Source organism: Vulpes lagopus, chromosome 7 (genome assembly GCF_018345385.1).
Source record: "Vulpes lagopus strain Blue_001 chromosome 7, ASM1834538v1, whole genome shotgun sequence".
NCBI classification, from domain to species: Eukaryota; Metazoa; Chordata; class Mammalia; order Carnivora; family Canidae; genus Vulpes; species Vulpes lagopus.
The window spans coordinates 88,923,346-88,939,915 of record NC_054830.1 but is presented as its reverse complement, the minus strand read 5'-3'; the positions used below and the strand labels follow the sequence as shown (position 1 = coordinate 88,939,915).

At 35.3% G+C, this 16,570-nt stretch overlaps 1 protein-coding gene across 1 annotated transcript; it reads left to right on the top strand.

Moving 5' to 3' along the window:
* Positions 1–4,844: 4,844 nt before the first annotated feature.
* LOC121494230 (X-ray repair cross-complementing protein 6-like) lies at positions 4,845–6,819 on the top strand. The gene has a single exon (XM_041760445.1). The coding sequence runs from the start codon at positions 4,875–4,877 to the stop codon at positions 6,699–6,701; it is 1,827 nt and encodes a 608-aa protein (XP_041616379.1). The 5' UTR covers positions 4,845–4,874; the 3' UTR covers positions 6,702–6,819.
* The last annotated feature ends 9,751 nt before the right edge of the window (positions 6,820–16,570 follow it).

Below are 16,570 nucleotides of genomic sequence, written 5' to 3'. Positions count from 1 at the left end.
AGATTTAACCTGAGGATTTGCTCTTACCTATAGTAAATAGCTTGTATTGACAGTGCAGATCTGACATTTTCTATCCCACTATATGAATTATCTCATTGAACCTCAATTTCTTCACTAATAAGTACAATAAAAAATCTATGTCAACATTAGCATTAAGATTAAAAATGAAATAATACCTCTGACATGTGAACATGTGATAGAGAGTAAACAATATTCTTTTATGAAACAAAGTAAATATGTTGGGTTAGCTTGGGGAGGGAAGAAAACCTTCAGCAAATTTGGCTGGATCATCAACCTTGATTTCTATCAAATTCAGGAGAATTGTGAATGGACATTCATATATAAAACTATATAAGTCTTCATTCTGCTCCTTAATATTCATAACCTCCCACCAGCTGTTTAGGCATCTGCATTGTTAGTTCAGAAGTAAATTTAAGCAAATGTCACAGAGTGGACAAATGAATCAAGCCTCCAGATTGAGTCAGCAATCTGTGTAGCCTGCAGGCCAAGTCCAGCTTGCTGCCCATTTTGTAAATAAAGTTTTATTGGAACACCGCATGCTCATTTATTCACGTTGTCTATGACTGCTTTTGCGCTGCAATGGAGAGTTGACTGGTTGCAACAGAGACCATATGGCTCACAAATATTTTTTATTTAGCTCTTTATAGAAAACATTTGCTGAGCCCTGCTCTGCACAATTCAGAAAAACAAAGGAATACTACAATGGAGAATAGCTTTACGCACTCGAAGTAGATAATTTTGAATGGGGTTATGATTTGGAATATACATGCAGGAAGTTCAAGAATAATTCAGGTTCTTGAAACAAAATTTCAGAGATTGGCTAGTAAATTTGATTCAATTTTAATGACTTCCTCAGTAAGGCAGCTAAAATCATAAAGTGATAATCTAATCATTTCAGCATGATCAAATTGGATTCACTATCCATATTTTCTCCACAGGTTACTTATAATCTCATGACTACCAAAAATCAATTAACTAGACAATCACAGTAACTTTTAAGAGTTCTAACCCTCATGTGTGATAGGTTTATGGTCAAACAGTAGATATTCGCTTTAAGGGGATTTTATATAGTTCCCTATTTGCAGTATCAATAGAGAGCGAAATAGATAGATAATAGTAATATATCACTACTTTTTGTGCCCTGATTCCTCTTTCATTAGGTAGGTATTCAGGGATTGAAATGCAAGAACTGAGCAATTATGACTGTCTAGAATCGTTCATATTCAAAGCAATCTACCAATGTTTGATGATGGCAGTACGTCAGATTTATTGTATTTGGTCTATGTGACTAATTCAGGGTACACTCCCTAACCTTTTTTATTGGGGAATTTTAAAAATATATACATTCCTATATGCATAATCCACCATACTGAGGGATGACTACTGTTAATATTTTTCTCTAAACAAGTTTAATATTCTTTGTGCCTGTTTGTCTCTGTGAACATCTATTGTAGAAACCACTCTGTGTATATGCAAATGTGCATATGTTTTCAGTTACATTGTATAATCTATCAATACACTTCTATACTATCATTTTTAATATTCCAATATGGAACTATGTTATAGTTACTTTTCAAATTCCCCATTATTATTTATACAAGTTAATATATTATTTCAATTATTGCAAGTGTAAATAAAGCTGGAATATCTGCCATAGACCTCTTTGTCCACATCTCTAACTTCTTTAAAGGATAAATTCTAAAGTGGAAATACTGGGTCAAAGTATATTTACTCACTCATTTGCTTACTTAGGAATGGTTTATGTGATAACCACCACTCTATTTTTGCATTTGAATATAACCTTTACATATTACAAACATATCAAAAAAGTGTGCAGACTTATTATTCTCATTTATAATTCAGAAATCTAGATGTCAACTTTCACATAAAAGTATGCTAGAAAATGTTTGCATTGTCTGTACTGGTCCTAAAAAATATTTGCCCCAAAACACAGAACTTCATTAGTGGCATAAAAGTAGACAGTATATACTATTATGCCACATTTATATCTTTGTGTATATGAGAGGAATAATAGCAATATGCAAATACTTACATTATGTCTAATATAATGGGAGCTGATCTACTATAGGAATTAAAATCACCAGAGAAATGGATTATCATGACTTCCTAAAGGTTATTATATGGAAGAAGGAATAAAATAAATCATAAATATTACTTCACAAAGAATGAATATTTTTAGCTTGATTTAACTGTAATGGTTTTGTGTTTCCTTTAAGGTATTTTTCCCTAAGATTTATAACATTTATTCTAAAATATTTTCAGTACATCTTTAAAGCAAAAATTGTACTGATTTTGCAGAGGAAGAAAATGAAATTTCATAATTTTATTTTTAAAATAAGCTATTCTATCACCTATTTAATAACATAGCCAAGATCCTGATTGCCTTATATAGGAAATAGAGAGGCTATTGTGTATTCTGTAAATCACATAATGAAATTGTCTGTTTTCTAAAACAAGCTGTTTTTTCTTTAATCAGTCTGCCTATCTTTATATACTAATAGGTATTATACACAAATCTAAGTTTATATTCTTTTAAGAATTATATAATCTCTCTCTGTGTGTGTCTCTCATGAATAAATAAATCTTTAAAAAAAGAATTACATAAGCACAGGGAAGACTTTACTTATAATATCTAATTAAAAATATACATTTAGGTTATTGATGTAATTATCTTCAATTTAGAAAAATGTGATTTGGAAACTTACAAATGAGCACATAAAAATAATGATATGTACTAAGAACTTAGTGAACTGATCATCTAAATAATGGTGATGTGGTTCTTTCTGGTCCCATTTCCATCTTTTTTTCCTCATTTCCCACTTGTTGCCACACTCTACCTCTGAGGCATGTTGCTGTGTTGGAAAAATTGTGCCCAAAATATAGGATATATCTAGTGTAAATGTGAAGATTTTACAGAGAGCATAAAGAAAGGCTAAGATGGTCAAGGAGTTGCTTTGGGTCCAAAAGTCTCAGAGTAGTCAGTAGACCTGGGTGGTTTCTCTGAAAGATAGTCTGAGTACAATAAGGGAAATGAAGGAATATGAGTATTTATTTCCCCAACCATTTTTTTTTGCTATTGTTGTTTCCTGCACACTTAGCCCTATAACCTAGAACACAACTTCTATGTTCCATAATTGAATTATTAGTTTTGTCTCATATTTGTCCCAGGGATTTAAGCATGGAGGATGAATGCATCAATTTTTGGAGAGCTTTGTGTCTAAACTTGCTTAGAGACTGAAGATGCAATGGAGTGGTAAATTATATAGTCTCTCACAGCCCTGAATTACAATAACTTCCATTCAGGTAGAAAAATAGTTTGTCTACTAATAAGTCTCAAAGACCAAGATCGTCACTTATTTACATGCATCAACTCATTTAAACCCATAACAACCTATGAAACAAGTTGGAACTACTTTTATCAACATTTTTGTAATGAGAAAACAGAGTCACAGATGATAAAGTGCCAGAATGTAAATCTCTGCTGTCTTACTCCTAAATACTAAATATACACCTAAAACAACAATAGTTACAATAGCAGCTAACATTTATTTAGTTCTCACTGTGCTTAAGATACTTTGAAATACATTATATGAATTGACTCAAGCTTTACAACCTTTTGAGGTAGATATTAATACTACATACATTTTTTTAAACAGAGAGGCAAACCAAGAAACAGATTCTTAACTATAGAGAATGAACTGATGGTTACCGGAGAAGGAGGTATGGGAGGAATGGGTGAAATAGGTGATGGAAATTAAGGAGTATACTTCTTGGGTCATCTGGGTGGTACAGTCGGTTAAGTGTCCAAATCTTGGTTTCAGCTCAGGTCGTGATCTCAGGGTCATGAGATTGAGCCCCAAATTGGGCTCCATGCTCAGTGGGGAGTCTGCTTAATACTCTCTCTCCCTCTCCATCAGTCCGTGCCCCCCCCCACACTCTTTCAAATATAACTAAATCTTAAAAAAGTGTACTTATTGTGATGACATTTTACTTGAATAAAGGTTTATACTCAGTGTACTTTTTGTTTCTTTTCTAAGTTCTTATTTAAATTCCAGTTAGTTAACATATACTATAATATTAGTTTCAGGAGTAGAATTTAGTGTTTCATCATTTACATCACCCAGTACTCATCTCAGCAATTTCACTCCTTAATATCCATCATCCATTTAACCCATTCTTCTGTCCACCTCCCCTTCAGTAACCATCAATTTGTTCTTGATAACTAACTGGAATTTTCAAAAAAACTTAAAAAATAAAATAAAATCTGAAACACAGAAATGTCTGGTATCAATAACAAAGCTAGAAGACACCAGCTTTCCTTTTTCATTAATTTCACTCATGGAAGCAGTTTATTTATAATATCTTAAACTAGAGCAAGCCCCCTTCCCTCAATTTGTTCTTAAATTAGTATTATTATTATGGCTAAATTTTAAAATTACTTGAACTATATATTTTAAGCCGTAAATTTAGTAGAGATTCACCACAATTAAGGGACATAAATTCACTCTTTATTCAGTTCACATTAAGATTTTATAATCAGAATATTACAGAAATAAAATATTACTGAGATACTTGTGCATTTTTATATTAAAAGCAGTAGCAGTAAAAAAAGATGATTATGTTCCTATTTTGAAATCATTAATGGAAGTACCATCTCAATGTTGTCAATTAGTGGTGATAGAATTGCCTTATGTCAGTTTGAACTGTATGAGGTTGCCAAATTTGACCAAAACTTTCCTATGTCTTAACCTTAATACTGTGAATGGGGATTACACAAGCTATGATAGAAAAATCCGGATCTCTTCCTTGTGCCTCAGTGAGCAATAAACAATATGTCAGGCTGGGAGTCTTATTACAAAAACGAGGGCGATGAAGAAGAAGAGCAAGAAGATGGCCTTGAAGCCGGTGGAGAATATACATATTCAGGAAGAGATAGTTTGATTTTTTTGGTTGATGGTTCTAGGGCCATGTTTGAATCTCAGGGTGAAGTTGAACTGACTCCTTTTGACATGAGCATCCAGTGTATCCAGAGTGTGTATACCAATAAGATCATAAGCAGTAATCAAGATCTCTTGGCAGTGGTGTTCTATGGTACTGAGAAGGATAAAAATTCAGTGAATTTCAAAAATATTTACGTCTTACAGGAGTTGGATAATCCAGGTGCTAAACGAGTGCTTGAGCTTGACCGGTTTAAGGGGGAGCGGGGGAAAAAACATTTCCAAGACCTAATTGGCCATGGATCTGACTACTCACTGAGTGAGGTGCTGTGGGTGTGTGCCAACCTCTTTAGCGATGTCCAGGTTAAGATGAGCCATAAGAGGATCATGCTGTTCACCAATGAAGATGACCCCCATGGCAATGACAGTGCCAAAGCTAGCAGGGCCAGGACCAAAGCTGGGGATCTCCGTGACACAGGTATCTTCTTGGACTTGATGCACTTGAAGAAACGTGGGGGTTTTGACATATCCTTGTTCTACCGAGATATCATCAGCATAGCAGAGGATGAGGACCTAGGGGTTCGCTTTGAGGAATCGAGCAAGCTAGAAGACCTGTTGAGGAAGGTTCGTGCCAAGGAGACCCGGAAGCGTGTGCTCTGCAGGTTGAAGCTTAAGCTCAGCAAGGATACTGCACTCACTGTCGGCATTTATAATATGGTCCAGAAGGCTGTCAGACCTCCTCCGGTGAGGCTTTATCGGGAGACCAATGAGCCAGTGAAATCCAAAACCCGGACATTTAATGTAAATACGGGCAGTTTGCTTTTGCCTAGTGACACCAAGAGATCTCAGAACTATGGGAATCGTCAGATTGTACTAGAGAAAGAGGAAACAGAAGAGCTGAAACGCTTTGATGAACCAGGTTTGATTCTCATCGGTTTCAAGCCCTTGATAATGTTGAAGAAGCACCATTACCTGAGGCCCTCCCTGTTTGTGTACCCTGAAGAGTCCTTGGTGAATGGGAGCTCAACCCTGTTTATTGCTCTGCTCACCAAGTGTCTGGAGAAGGAGGTCATGGCAGTGTGCAGATACACCCCCCGTCGGAACATCCCTCCTTATTTTGTGGCCTTGTTGCCACAAGAAGAGGAGCTAGATGACCAGAAAATTCAGGTGACACCCCCAGGCTTTCAGCTTGTCTTCTTACCCTATGCTGATGATAAACGCAAGGTGCCCTTTACTGAAAAAGTCATGGCAAACCCAGAGCAGATAGACAAGATGAAGGCTATTGTTCAGAAGCTCCGATTCAATTACAGAAGTGGCAGCTTTGAGAACCCAGTGCTGCAGCAACACTTCAGGAACCTGGAGGTGCTGGCTTTGGATTTGATGGAACCCGAGCAGGCGGAGGATCTGACACTGCCTAAGATTGAAGCAATAGATAAAAGACTGGGCTCCTTGGTGAATGAGTTTAAGGAGCTTGTCTACCCACCAGATTACAGTCCTGAAGGAAAAGCTCCCAAGCGGAGACAAGATGATGAAGGTCTTGGAAGCAAAAGGCCCAAGATGGAGTTATCTGAAGAGGAGCTGAGGGCCCATGTCAACAAGGGCACGCTGGGTAAGCTCACTGTGCCCATGCTGAAGGAAGCCTGCAGGGTGTGTGGGCTGAAAGGCGGGTTGAAGAAGCAGGAGCTGCTGGACATACTCACTAAGCACTTCCAGAAGAACTGACCAGCCAGCCAGCCACCCTTCTGCACTACAGCCAGGCTGCCTAGTTTTGTTCTCATCAAGTTAAAATATGTTTCTCCTGAACCAGGAAGAGTCTGCCTGATAAAAGTCAAGAACCTTACACTTATGGACCTTACATTTAGTGGAGACTTTCTGTTGCCATGGAGACCGCATAGTCCTCCCACTTTGCTGTGCTTTACTGTCTGAATAAAGATCCCTAACTTTGTACTAAAAAAAAAAAAAAAAAAAAAAGAAAAATCCATAGATGTAGATGCAGGATTTGCAACTATCCAAAACTAAGATTAATTGTGCACTATTATAATCTTACCAAATCTCTACTAGTTGATTAAACTTCAGTGTGTTTAGCTACAATGCCAATGAATGCTCTGAAATTTATTGAATGCATATTATTGGGGATACAAAATATATAACCATCTGCATTTTACAATATATAAAAGAAGCACAAATTATTCATGTGAACTTCACTAACCATGAAGAGTCAGGTTTAATAAAGGTGCTCACGGGTAAGATTTATGTAAGAATTTGCACAAAGCCTAACGATGGATGGATCCCACAGACCTCTTAGAGGCATATTGTATAACTTAGTGAATATTTCTTTTTGAAGACAAAAAACATATTGAGCTTAAAAAAAAGAAGCTATTAAGATGAGTAACAGACAGTGGTAGCTATATTTCACATAGCTTCCATAACTGTCCAACACATGACATATATTTCTTTTAATTAAAACGTGGTAGAATGTAGGAATTTGGTAATCTGTCTCGTAGTGCTCATAAGCTTAGTAGCAATAAACTTTGCTAAATATGAAGTTTGAGAAAATGCTGTGCAGGCAGATGGTGACTATGAGCCTCAAGTCTCTCCCAGAGCTGCAAACAATACCATCTGCTGCTCTGCAGATTTCTTTTTTTGTTCATTGGTATCAAATTTAATGGGGGATCACAGTTTACATTCTGATTTCACACTCTGGCCACAATGGTGGGAGTTCTTATCTCCCTCAATGTAAACTTGTTCAAGTTAATAAGGAATTTTGTTCTTCCTTAAGAAAAAAAATTAAAAACAACAGACTTCCACTCTTCCATTTATGATGGAATAACAGGAAACAGATTTACCCCTCTATTTGAAACTAACACACTACATCAAATATATGAACAACATTTTCCTAGACACTAGGCATTGAGCAATAAGGGATAGATCCCTAAGTGATGGAAAATAAATAAGATCTAAAATTACCTCAGTGTACTGCTTTGACAAAGTTTTCAGGCCAACACACATGAAAGGGAAAACCTAGATGAAGCTCAACAGACTTCCCAAGCTAAGGCCAGGTGTTTTCCCACCTGGGAGTGTGGGAAAACAAGGAGGGTAGACATCACAGGGAAGAGTACTGAGGAGAGAGAACAGTGTACAGCAATAACTCAGTATCTTCAAAGGGATCACCTCAGATATTCAGCAGAGTGCTGATAGCATGGCTGTGTGAGGAAATACCAGCAACCTGGCGGGGACAAGTCAGAAAGTATTTAAAGTAACAGTGTCTGGAACTCACATTGGACTAGAAATAATGCTTATTTACTGTCATAGGTCAAGCCGGTAAAACACATGATTTGAATAGCTTTGGGTAGATTATACAGAAATATATTAAAGTTAAGACCAAAAGTATCAAATTGTTCCCAAATAGCTACTTTCCAGATCAAAATTCAGGAATATTCATGGAAAAAAATATCCAGAACTCAGATGGGTAAGGCTTATAATGTCTTCTACATACACAAAAATTAGCAGGAATTCAAAGAAGTGGGAAAATAATGAAGAGAAAATCAAATCAATTGAAACTGGCACAGATATTAATATTTGCAGAAGAACACTAAAACAGATACTAACCTGATTTCCCTCTGTTCAAAAAATTATTCAGAAGGCAGCCCTGGTGGCTTAGCGGTTTGGCACCTCCTTCAGCCCAGGGCGTGATCCTGGAGACCCAGGATCGACCACATCGGGCTCCCTGCATGGAGCCTGCTTCTCCCTCTGCCTGTGTCTCTGCCTCTCTTTCCTTCTGTCTCTCATGAATAAATAAATAAAATCTTTTTAAAAAATTAAAAAAAAATAATCAGAGGCTGGACTTTCAGGGAGTAAATTTTTCTCAGTAGAAGTTTTGAAACTCAACAAAATTAACAAAACTAATGACATTAAAAATCAAGCAAGGTATGCAGTACTATGTGACTTATTTGTGTTTATGAACCTGCTGAACTTTAAGGATAGTGAGAATTTGTGGCATTCTTATCTGAAGCTCCACCCAAATTTTGCCCTTTGTGGTAGGCAAAGGTTTACCATGCTAGGACAGGCCATGAAGACTATAGCATCCTCTCTGCAAAGATTGAAGGAGATTTACTAAATTTAGAGCAGTAGGTAATACTTATTATGCTCAGTGGCATTGTCAATGGATTCATAGAATTTATGTAATGTGATAACACATACTGAAGTGGAAAAAAATTAAATGATCAGAGACTTAGAAATCAATGTGACATCATCCAAGTAAACCAACATATATTTAATTGGAGCCAAAAATGAGCAGAACAAGAAAAAATATTTGAGGAAATATTTGAAGAAAAATTTCCAATTTGATGAAGAATAGTCATTTACACAACAAAAAGCTCCCAAAAAAAGATGGCATATAAAGAGATCCTCTCATAGATATATTATGCACAAAGAGTTGAAAGAAATTTTCAAAGAAAAAAAATTTTGAAATCCTCAAGGGAAAAAGAAAGACTATTTTCAAAGAATCCATAAATTAGATTAACATTTGATTTCTTATCAGAATCCAAGAAGCCAGAGATGAGTACAATGACTTATTGAAATAAGTGTAAGGGAAAAAAATCAGCCAAAGATTCTTTTTTTTTTTTAATTTTTTTTTTAAATTTATTTATGATAGTCACAGAGAGAGAGAGAGAGGCAGAGACACAGGCAGAGGGAGAAGCAGGTTCCATGCACCGGGAGCCCAACGTGGGATTCGATCCCGGTTCTCCAGGATCGCGCCCTGGGCCAAAGGCAGGCGCTAAACCGCTGGGCCACCCAGGGATCCCAAAGATTCTTTATCCAAGCAAACTATACTTCAGAAATCAAGATGAAGTAAAGCTATTCCCCAGACAACAAAGAATGAGAAATCCATTGCTGCTTGACAGGAGTAGCAAGAAAATTCAGACTTGCTTAACAATAATTAATAAAGCAAACCTTCAGACAAAAAGAAATAACAGCAAATAATTACTTGAATCTTCAGGAAAAGAGATTACTGGAAATTTTATATGTGGTGTATTATAAAAGATCAATAGACATACATTTTTTTCTCAGTCTCTTCTTTAATGCACACAATATTTCACAAAGGAAAATTATAACCATGTGTTGTTTGGATTCTACTGTATCTAAATTTCATATATATGTAACATTGATGGCGTAAGGGATGTGGGAAGAAATATAGTCATACTTGAGCAAATTTTTGAAATTTTACCAGAAATAGTAATTACTTTGCAGTAGTTTGTGATAAGATGCACATTCTAATGTGATACCTAAAAATAAATTTAAAATGTAGCAAAAATGGGATTCCTGGGTGGCTTAGTTGTTGAGAGTCTGCCTTTGGCTGGGGTCATGATCCCAGGGTCTTGGGATCAAGTCCTGCACCAGGCTCCCCGTGGGAAGCCTACTTCTCCCTCTGCCTGTGTCTCTGCCTCTCTCTCTGTGTCTCTCATGAATAAACAAACAAAAATATTTTTAAAATAAATAAAAATAAAATGTAGCAAAATAAAGTCAACAGATCAAGTTGATAAGCCAAAAAATTACTTAAAGAACTTTAGTAGATACAAAAAAAGGAACATTTATAATGATAAAGGATCAGTACCATGGAAAGGTAAATGCATATTCACCTGAAAATGAGAGCCTTAAAATATCAACCAGTCAATCAATCAATCAATGAAAATTGCATATACCTCATAAGGAAATCTAGGAAACACTGGCATGACTTAGAGGTGATAGACTGAATTCCTCCTTCCTAAGTCAGGAACAAGGCAAGGATGTCTGCTTTTACTACTTCTGGTCAACATTTTACTGAAAATACAGCTATTTCTTTTTTTTTTTTCTTTTAAAAAGATTTTATTTATTTATTCATGGCAGACACAGAGAGAGGCAGAGACACAGGCAGAGGGAGAAGCAGGCTCCTCACAGGAAGCCCGATGCAGAACTCCATCACCAGACTGGGATCATGCCCTGAGCCAAAGGCAGATGCTCAACCACTGAGCCACCTGGGTGTCCCCAAAATGCAGCTATTTCAATAAAGAAAAAAATTAAAAGGCATTCTTGTTGGAAAGGGAGGAAAAAAATTGTCCTTATTTCCAGATGACATGATATATAATGTGGGAATCATGAGTGAAATACATAGAACAAAACTACTAGAACTAGCATGCAACTTTAGCAAATTCACAGAATACAAGATCAATAAAGGAAAATCAATTACATTTCCCTATCCTAAAAAATTGTTTTTATTAACATGTTTTATAATAGCATAATGGTGTAAAATAGATAAGAACAAACTTAACAAGAAAAAATTTGTAGATTAAAAGATACATGGAGAAATTAAAGATTATCTAGATTAATGGAGAGACCTTTCATGTTCAACAGTTGGAAAAAACAGTATTGTCTGGAAGGCAATTCATTCGTAATTCATTAATAAATTCAGTTCATCCCTATCAAAATCCTGAGAATTTTTGAGAATCTGGCAAGCTGATTATAAAATATATATGGAAATGCAATGACCAAGACTAACCAACATTATTTTGAAAAGGAAGAATAAAATTTGAAGATTTATACTACCTGATTCAAAACTCATTGTAAATCTATAATAATAAATATAGTGTGGCACTGATGCAAATATAGGCATATAGTCCAATGAAACAAAACTGAGAGTACAGAATAAATCTTTCCATTATAATTTATTTATAATCAATTAAAAAGTACTAAAATAATAATCATCTTTTCACCATTTCCATCTAGGACAATTGCATATCCAGATGTATAAATAGATACACATTTTTGTATCTCAGGGGACCATAAAGAAAAGTAGAGAGACACCATAGAGAAAATAATTGCAAACTATATATTTCATAAAGGACTTATTATAAGAACATACAAAATAATTCTTATAAGGTTACAATAAGGCAACAATCCAATTTAAGAAGGGCAGCCGGGGTGGCTCAGCCCTTTAGCGCTTCCTTCAGCCCAGGGCCTGATCCTGGAGACCAGGGATTGAGTCCCACGTCAGGCTCCCTGCATGGAGCGTGCTTCTCCTTCTGGCTGTGTCTCTGCCTCTCTTTCTCTGTGTCTCTTATGAATAAATAAATAAAATCTTTAAAAAAAAAAAAAGATTCTCTCTCCCTCTGCCTCTCCCTACCCCCTCCTCATGACACCTGCATGCTCTCTCTAAAAAGTATATATAATATGTACTTTTTGTATATAATGTTTGTATATTATATATAAGATCAATATACAAAAATCAAAATGCAAAATATATAATACACAAATATGCAAAATATACAATACAATACACAAAAAAATAAATATAAAGATATATTTATTTTATATGTATTATGATAGATCATACAATGGAATACTACTCAGTAATAAAGGCGAATGGATTATTGATACATATAATAACATGGGTATATTTAGAAATAATTATGAATGATAAAATTCAACAAAGAATACATAATGTATGATTCCATTTGTCATAAAATTCTGGGAAATGCAAACCAATTTATAATGACAGAAAACACATATCAGAGGGAAGTGTGGTGGTTGGGACAGGCAGAAGGGATAACAATGGCCACAGGAAAATCTGGGATCGATGGATGTGTTCATTATATTGATTACTGTAATGGTATCATAGGTATATACATATTTCATAAATATATACATACATAGATATATGTATGTCAAAATTTATCAGTGACTACACTATAAATATGTACAGTTTATCCTATGTAAGTTATGCCTCAATGAAGCTGTTAAGGGGCGCCTCAGTGGCTCAGTTGGTTAAACGTTTGCCTTCGGTTCATGTCATGATCCCAAGATCCTGGGATGGGCCTGCTTTTCCCCTTTCTCCCTGCCACTCCCCCTACTCGGGCATGGATATGCACTGCGCACTTTCTTTCTCTCTCAATTTCACAAATAAACAAATAATTGTATAAAAAATAAAGCTTTTAAAAAACTAAGTCCAGCTATAGTTGCATACTGTACATTGAAGGACTTCAAGAAAAGATATGTGGCTTTTATTCATAGCTTACTTTTTAGTTGCTGCACATGCATACTTAAGGGATTTCCTTCACTTGGGCAGAGACATACTACTCAAGGATCAATCTTCTCAGATAAAGTTGAGAAATGTCTTATTTTGAAGCCTCGTCCAACCTTGATAGAAAATGTAAAATTTGTCACAGCAGTGACTGGAAGTGTGATAAAAAGGACAAACTAGCTTTACATTCTTGCCCATATTTTACCTATTTCTTGGCAAAACCAAAGGAAGACCTGATATTCAATGTGTAGTTTGAGGGATAAGAAGACAATCTGGGCAATGTTTATTTGAATCGAGAAATTTTAAGGAGACCATCTTCACATAGTATTAAATTCAGCATGAAATGACAAAAAGATAAAATGTGTTGTGTAGAACATTGTCCTAAGTAATTAGAAGTCTGTGGTCCCCTTGGAGCTCTGCTGATAGCTATCTTTGAGCAAAACCACTTAACTTCTTTAATTTTTTTCTCATACATAAAATGAGAAATATTATCAGATAATGGCTAGAAATATTGTCTATCTGTAGAATACTGTATTTCTAGAAGGTATGTCAGATATGAATGTTGTGTTTCTATCCCCTTTGTTAATGAGCTTTTTTTAGATGAGCAAAATTTTCTTTTTCAATTTTTATTAAATTATTTTTCAGAGTTTAAGCAAGCATTTCATATTTTAGCCATATTTTTTGGATGAGTGAAGAATCAGAGTGTAAAATAATTGTCAACAACCGGTTTAAAAAAACACACATACACACATTGCTGAATATGAGATGACAGTCTAGAACCTTAACACGTTAATTATCAATAAAAAAAAAGACATAATGTCACCACCTGGACAAAATAACTTTGTTTCTTAAGTGAATAAAATGACTTTGAAAATGAAAAGTTTTGTTATTTGAATTATATTTAATATTAAATTATGTAGACTATAGTAAGCTGATTTTGGTTATAAATACCTCTTTAAAGATTGTATTTATTTATTTGACAGAGGGAGAGAGAATGTACAAGCAGGGAGAACGGGGTGGAGGGGAAGCAGGCTTCCCACTGAACAGTGAGCCCAATGTGGAGCTCCATCCTAGGACCCTGGGATCATGACCTGAGATGAAGACAGACACTTAACTGACTGAGCCACTCAGGTACCCCAGTTGTAAATATTTTCCTGAATATTTTTATCGAAATATTTTAATGGAATTTACATTTAAAAACATTTTTTTAAAATTTTTTTTAATTTTTATTTATTTATGATAGTCTCACAGAGAGATAGAGAGAGGCAGAGACACAGGCAGAGGGAGAAGCAGGCTCCATGCACCGGGAGCCCGATGTGGGATTCAATCCCGGGTCTCCAGGATCGCGCCCTGGGCCAAAGGCAGGCGCCAAACCGCTGCGCCACCCAGGGATCCCTTAAAAACATTTTTATGTCAATTCAATTTAGTTACCATATAGTAGTTCAGAGGTAGAATTTACTGATTCATCAATTGTGTATAACACTTAGCGCTCATTACATCAAGTGCCCTCCTTAATGCCCATCACCCAATTACTTCATCCCCAATAACTTCCCCTCCAGCAACCCTCAGTATGCTCCCTATCGTTAAGAGACTCTTATGATTTGCCTCCCTCTCTCTTCTTATTTTTATTTCCTTTCCCCCATGTTCATCCATTTTGTTTCTTAAATTCCACTTATGGATGTGAAATCATATGGCATTTGTCTTTCTCTAACATATTTTACTTACATAATACACTCTAGTTTCATCCACATCATTGCAAATGGCAAGATTCCATTATTGTTTATGGCTGAGTAATATTCCATTATATATTTATACCTATATCTAGATAGATAGATAGATAGATAGATAGATAGATAGATAGACAGATGATAGATAAAATCCCCTTTTACATTTATCTGTTGATGATATCTGAGTTCTTTCCATATTTTTGCTATTGTGGACATTGCTGTTATAAACATTGGGGTGCATGTACCACTTCAAATCACTATTTTTGTATCCTTTGGATAAATACCTAGTAGTGCAACTGCTGGGCTATAGGGGTAGTTCTGTTTTTAACTTTTTTGTGGAACCTCCATAATGATTTTCAGAGTGGCTGTAGCAGTTTTCGTTCCTACCAGTAGTATAAGAAGATTCCCCTTTCTCCACATCCTCACCGATATCTGCTGTTCCTTGAGTTGTTAATTTTCACCTGTCAGAATGGAATTTACATTTTTTTTGTTTGTTGTGATCCAGTTTGTCTAAGGATACCTATAATTTATTGAGTAAATATTTTTGTGTTGACAATTGAATTGCCTTTTTTTTCCAATTCTATGGCAAAATAATTTTAAACACAGTTCTTTCTCTGGAATTCCTCCTTCAACACAATCCCAACTGGAAGCAGATAAATTTCACTGGGAGTCTAGGGTGATAAAATCCTGTCTATATCTCTCATTTGACATATTATGATGGTTAACTAGACCAATATGACAATTGGGATGTTGAAGCCCATAATATTTTCCCATGAACCCTATGCATCATACACTGATTCCAACAGGACTTGAGTTATCTAGAATATCTCAAGATAGCAATACAATTTTTTAATTTTTTAAGATGTTAAATTCATTTTCTGTATCATGCTTAATGTCCAGTACCTGGAAAAGACAAATAATGTCAGGGATTTTACATCGAGGTCTTCTATTTCTTGGGACTGTCTTTTAACACTAGCAGACAATATGTTTTTGAGAAATTACCATTTTGAACTTTCATGTGTGTTGTTGTTCTAACACAGTATAAATTTTTCTTAGTACCACAAGAGTAAGCCTGTTTAATTGATACAAAATATCAAGTAGCATGCAGTTACGTTTTTCCTAAAATTACTACCGCAGTAGATATTTTACATGGGATGTTTTAAAGGTAAAGATGATAAAGATACACATAACAGTTCACTCCTTGCCAGCAACTAAAATAAAATAAGATCGTGATATTTAAAGACAGCTATGACATTTTGGGGACCTATTTTATTTTACATTTAATTGAGCATGGAGAAAGTTTTTTAATGTGTTTTTTAAAAAAACCACATTACTGCACTCTTGATATTTTTATTGTTCAGCTGGCTTTTATAAAAGAGATTATTCTTTTAATATATCTGGGCCATTGTGTAGCCAAACTATTAGTCTTGGCCACTGTAATATTGTCCTAGTAAAAATTCCAACTTCTTAAGTTAGTATATTTCAATTTAGTTTGTCATTATTAATTTTCTCTACATTTGGGAATATTCAGAAAAAAATGAAATTGCTGTCTCATAAGTGATGATTTGATGGCTAGTGACTTTTACCCAGTTGTGGTAGGTAACTTTTCATATTTGTCCACTTTATGAAACCCTCTCTATTTCATAATTGTCACTCATTCTCAAAATCTGCGTTTGATAGGCCTAACCCAACTCTACAGGGATAAGGAAAGAATAGCTTAGCAAATCAGACAGTCCCCGAAAGAAATTTGAAATTGGAATAGAAATGCTAAATATAAAGTCATATAAACTTTAGAGTAGAAGACCAGT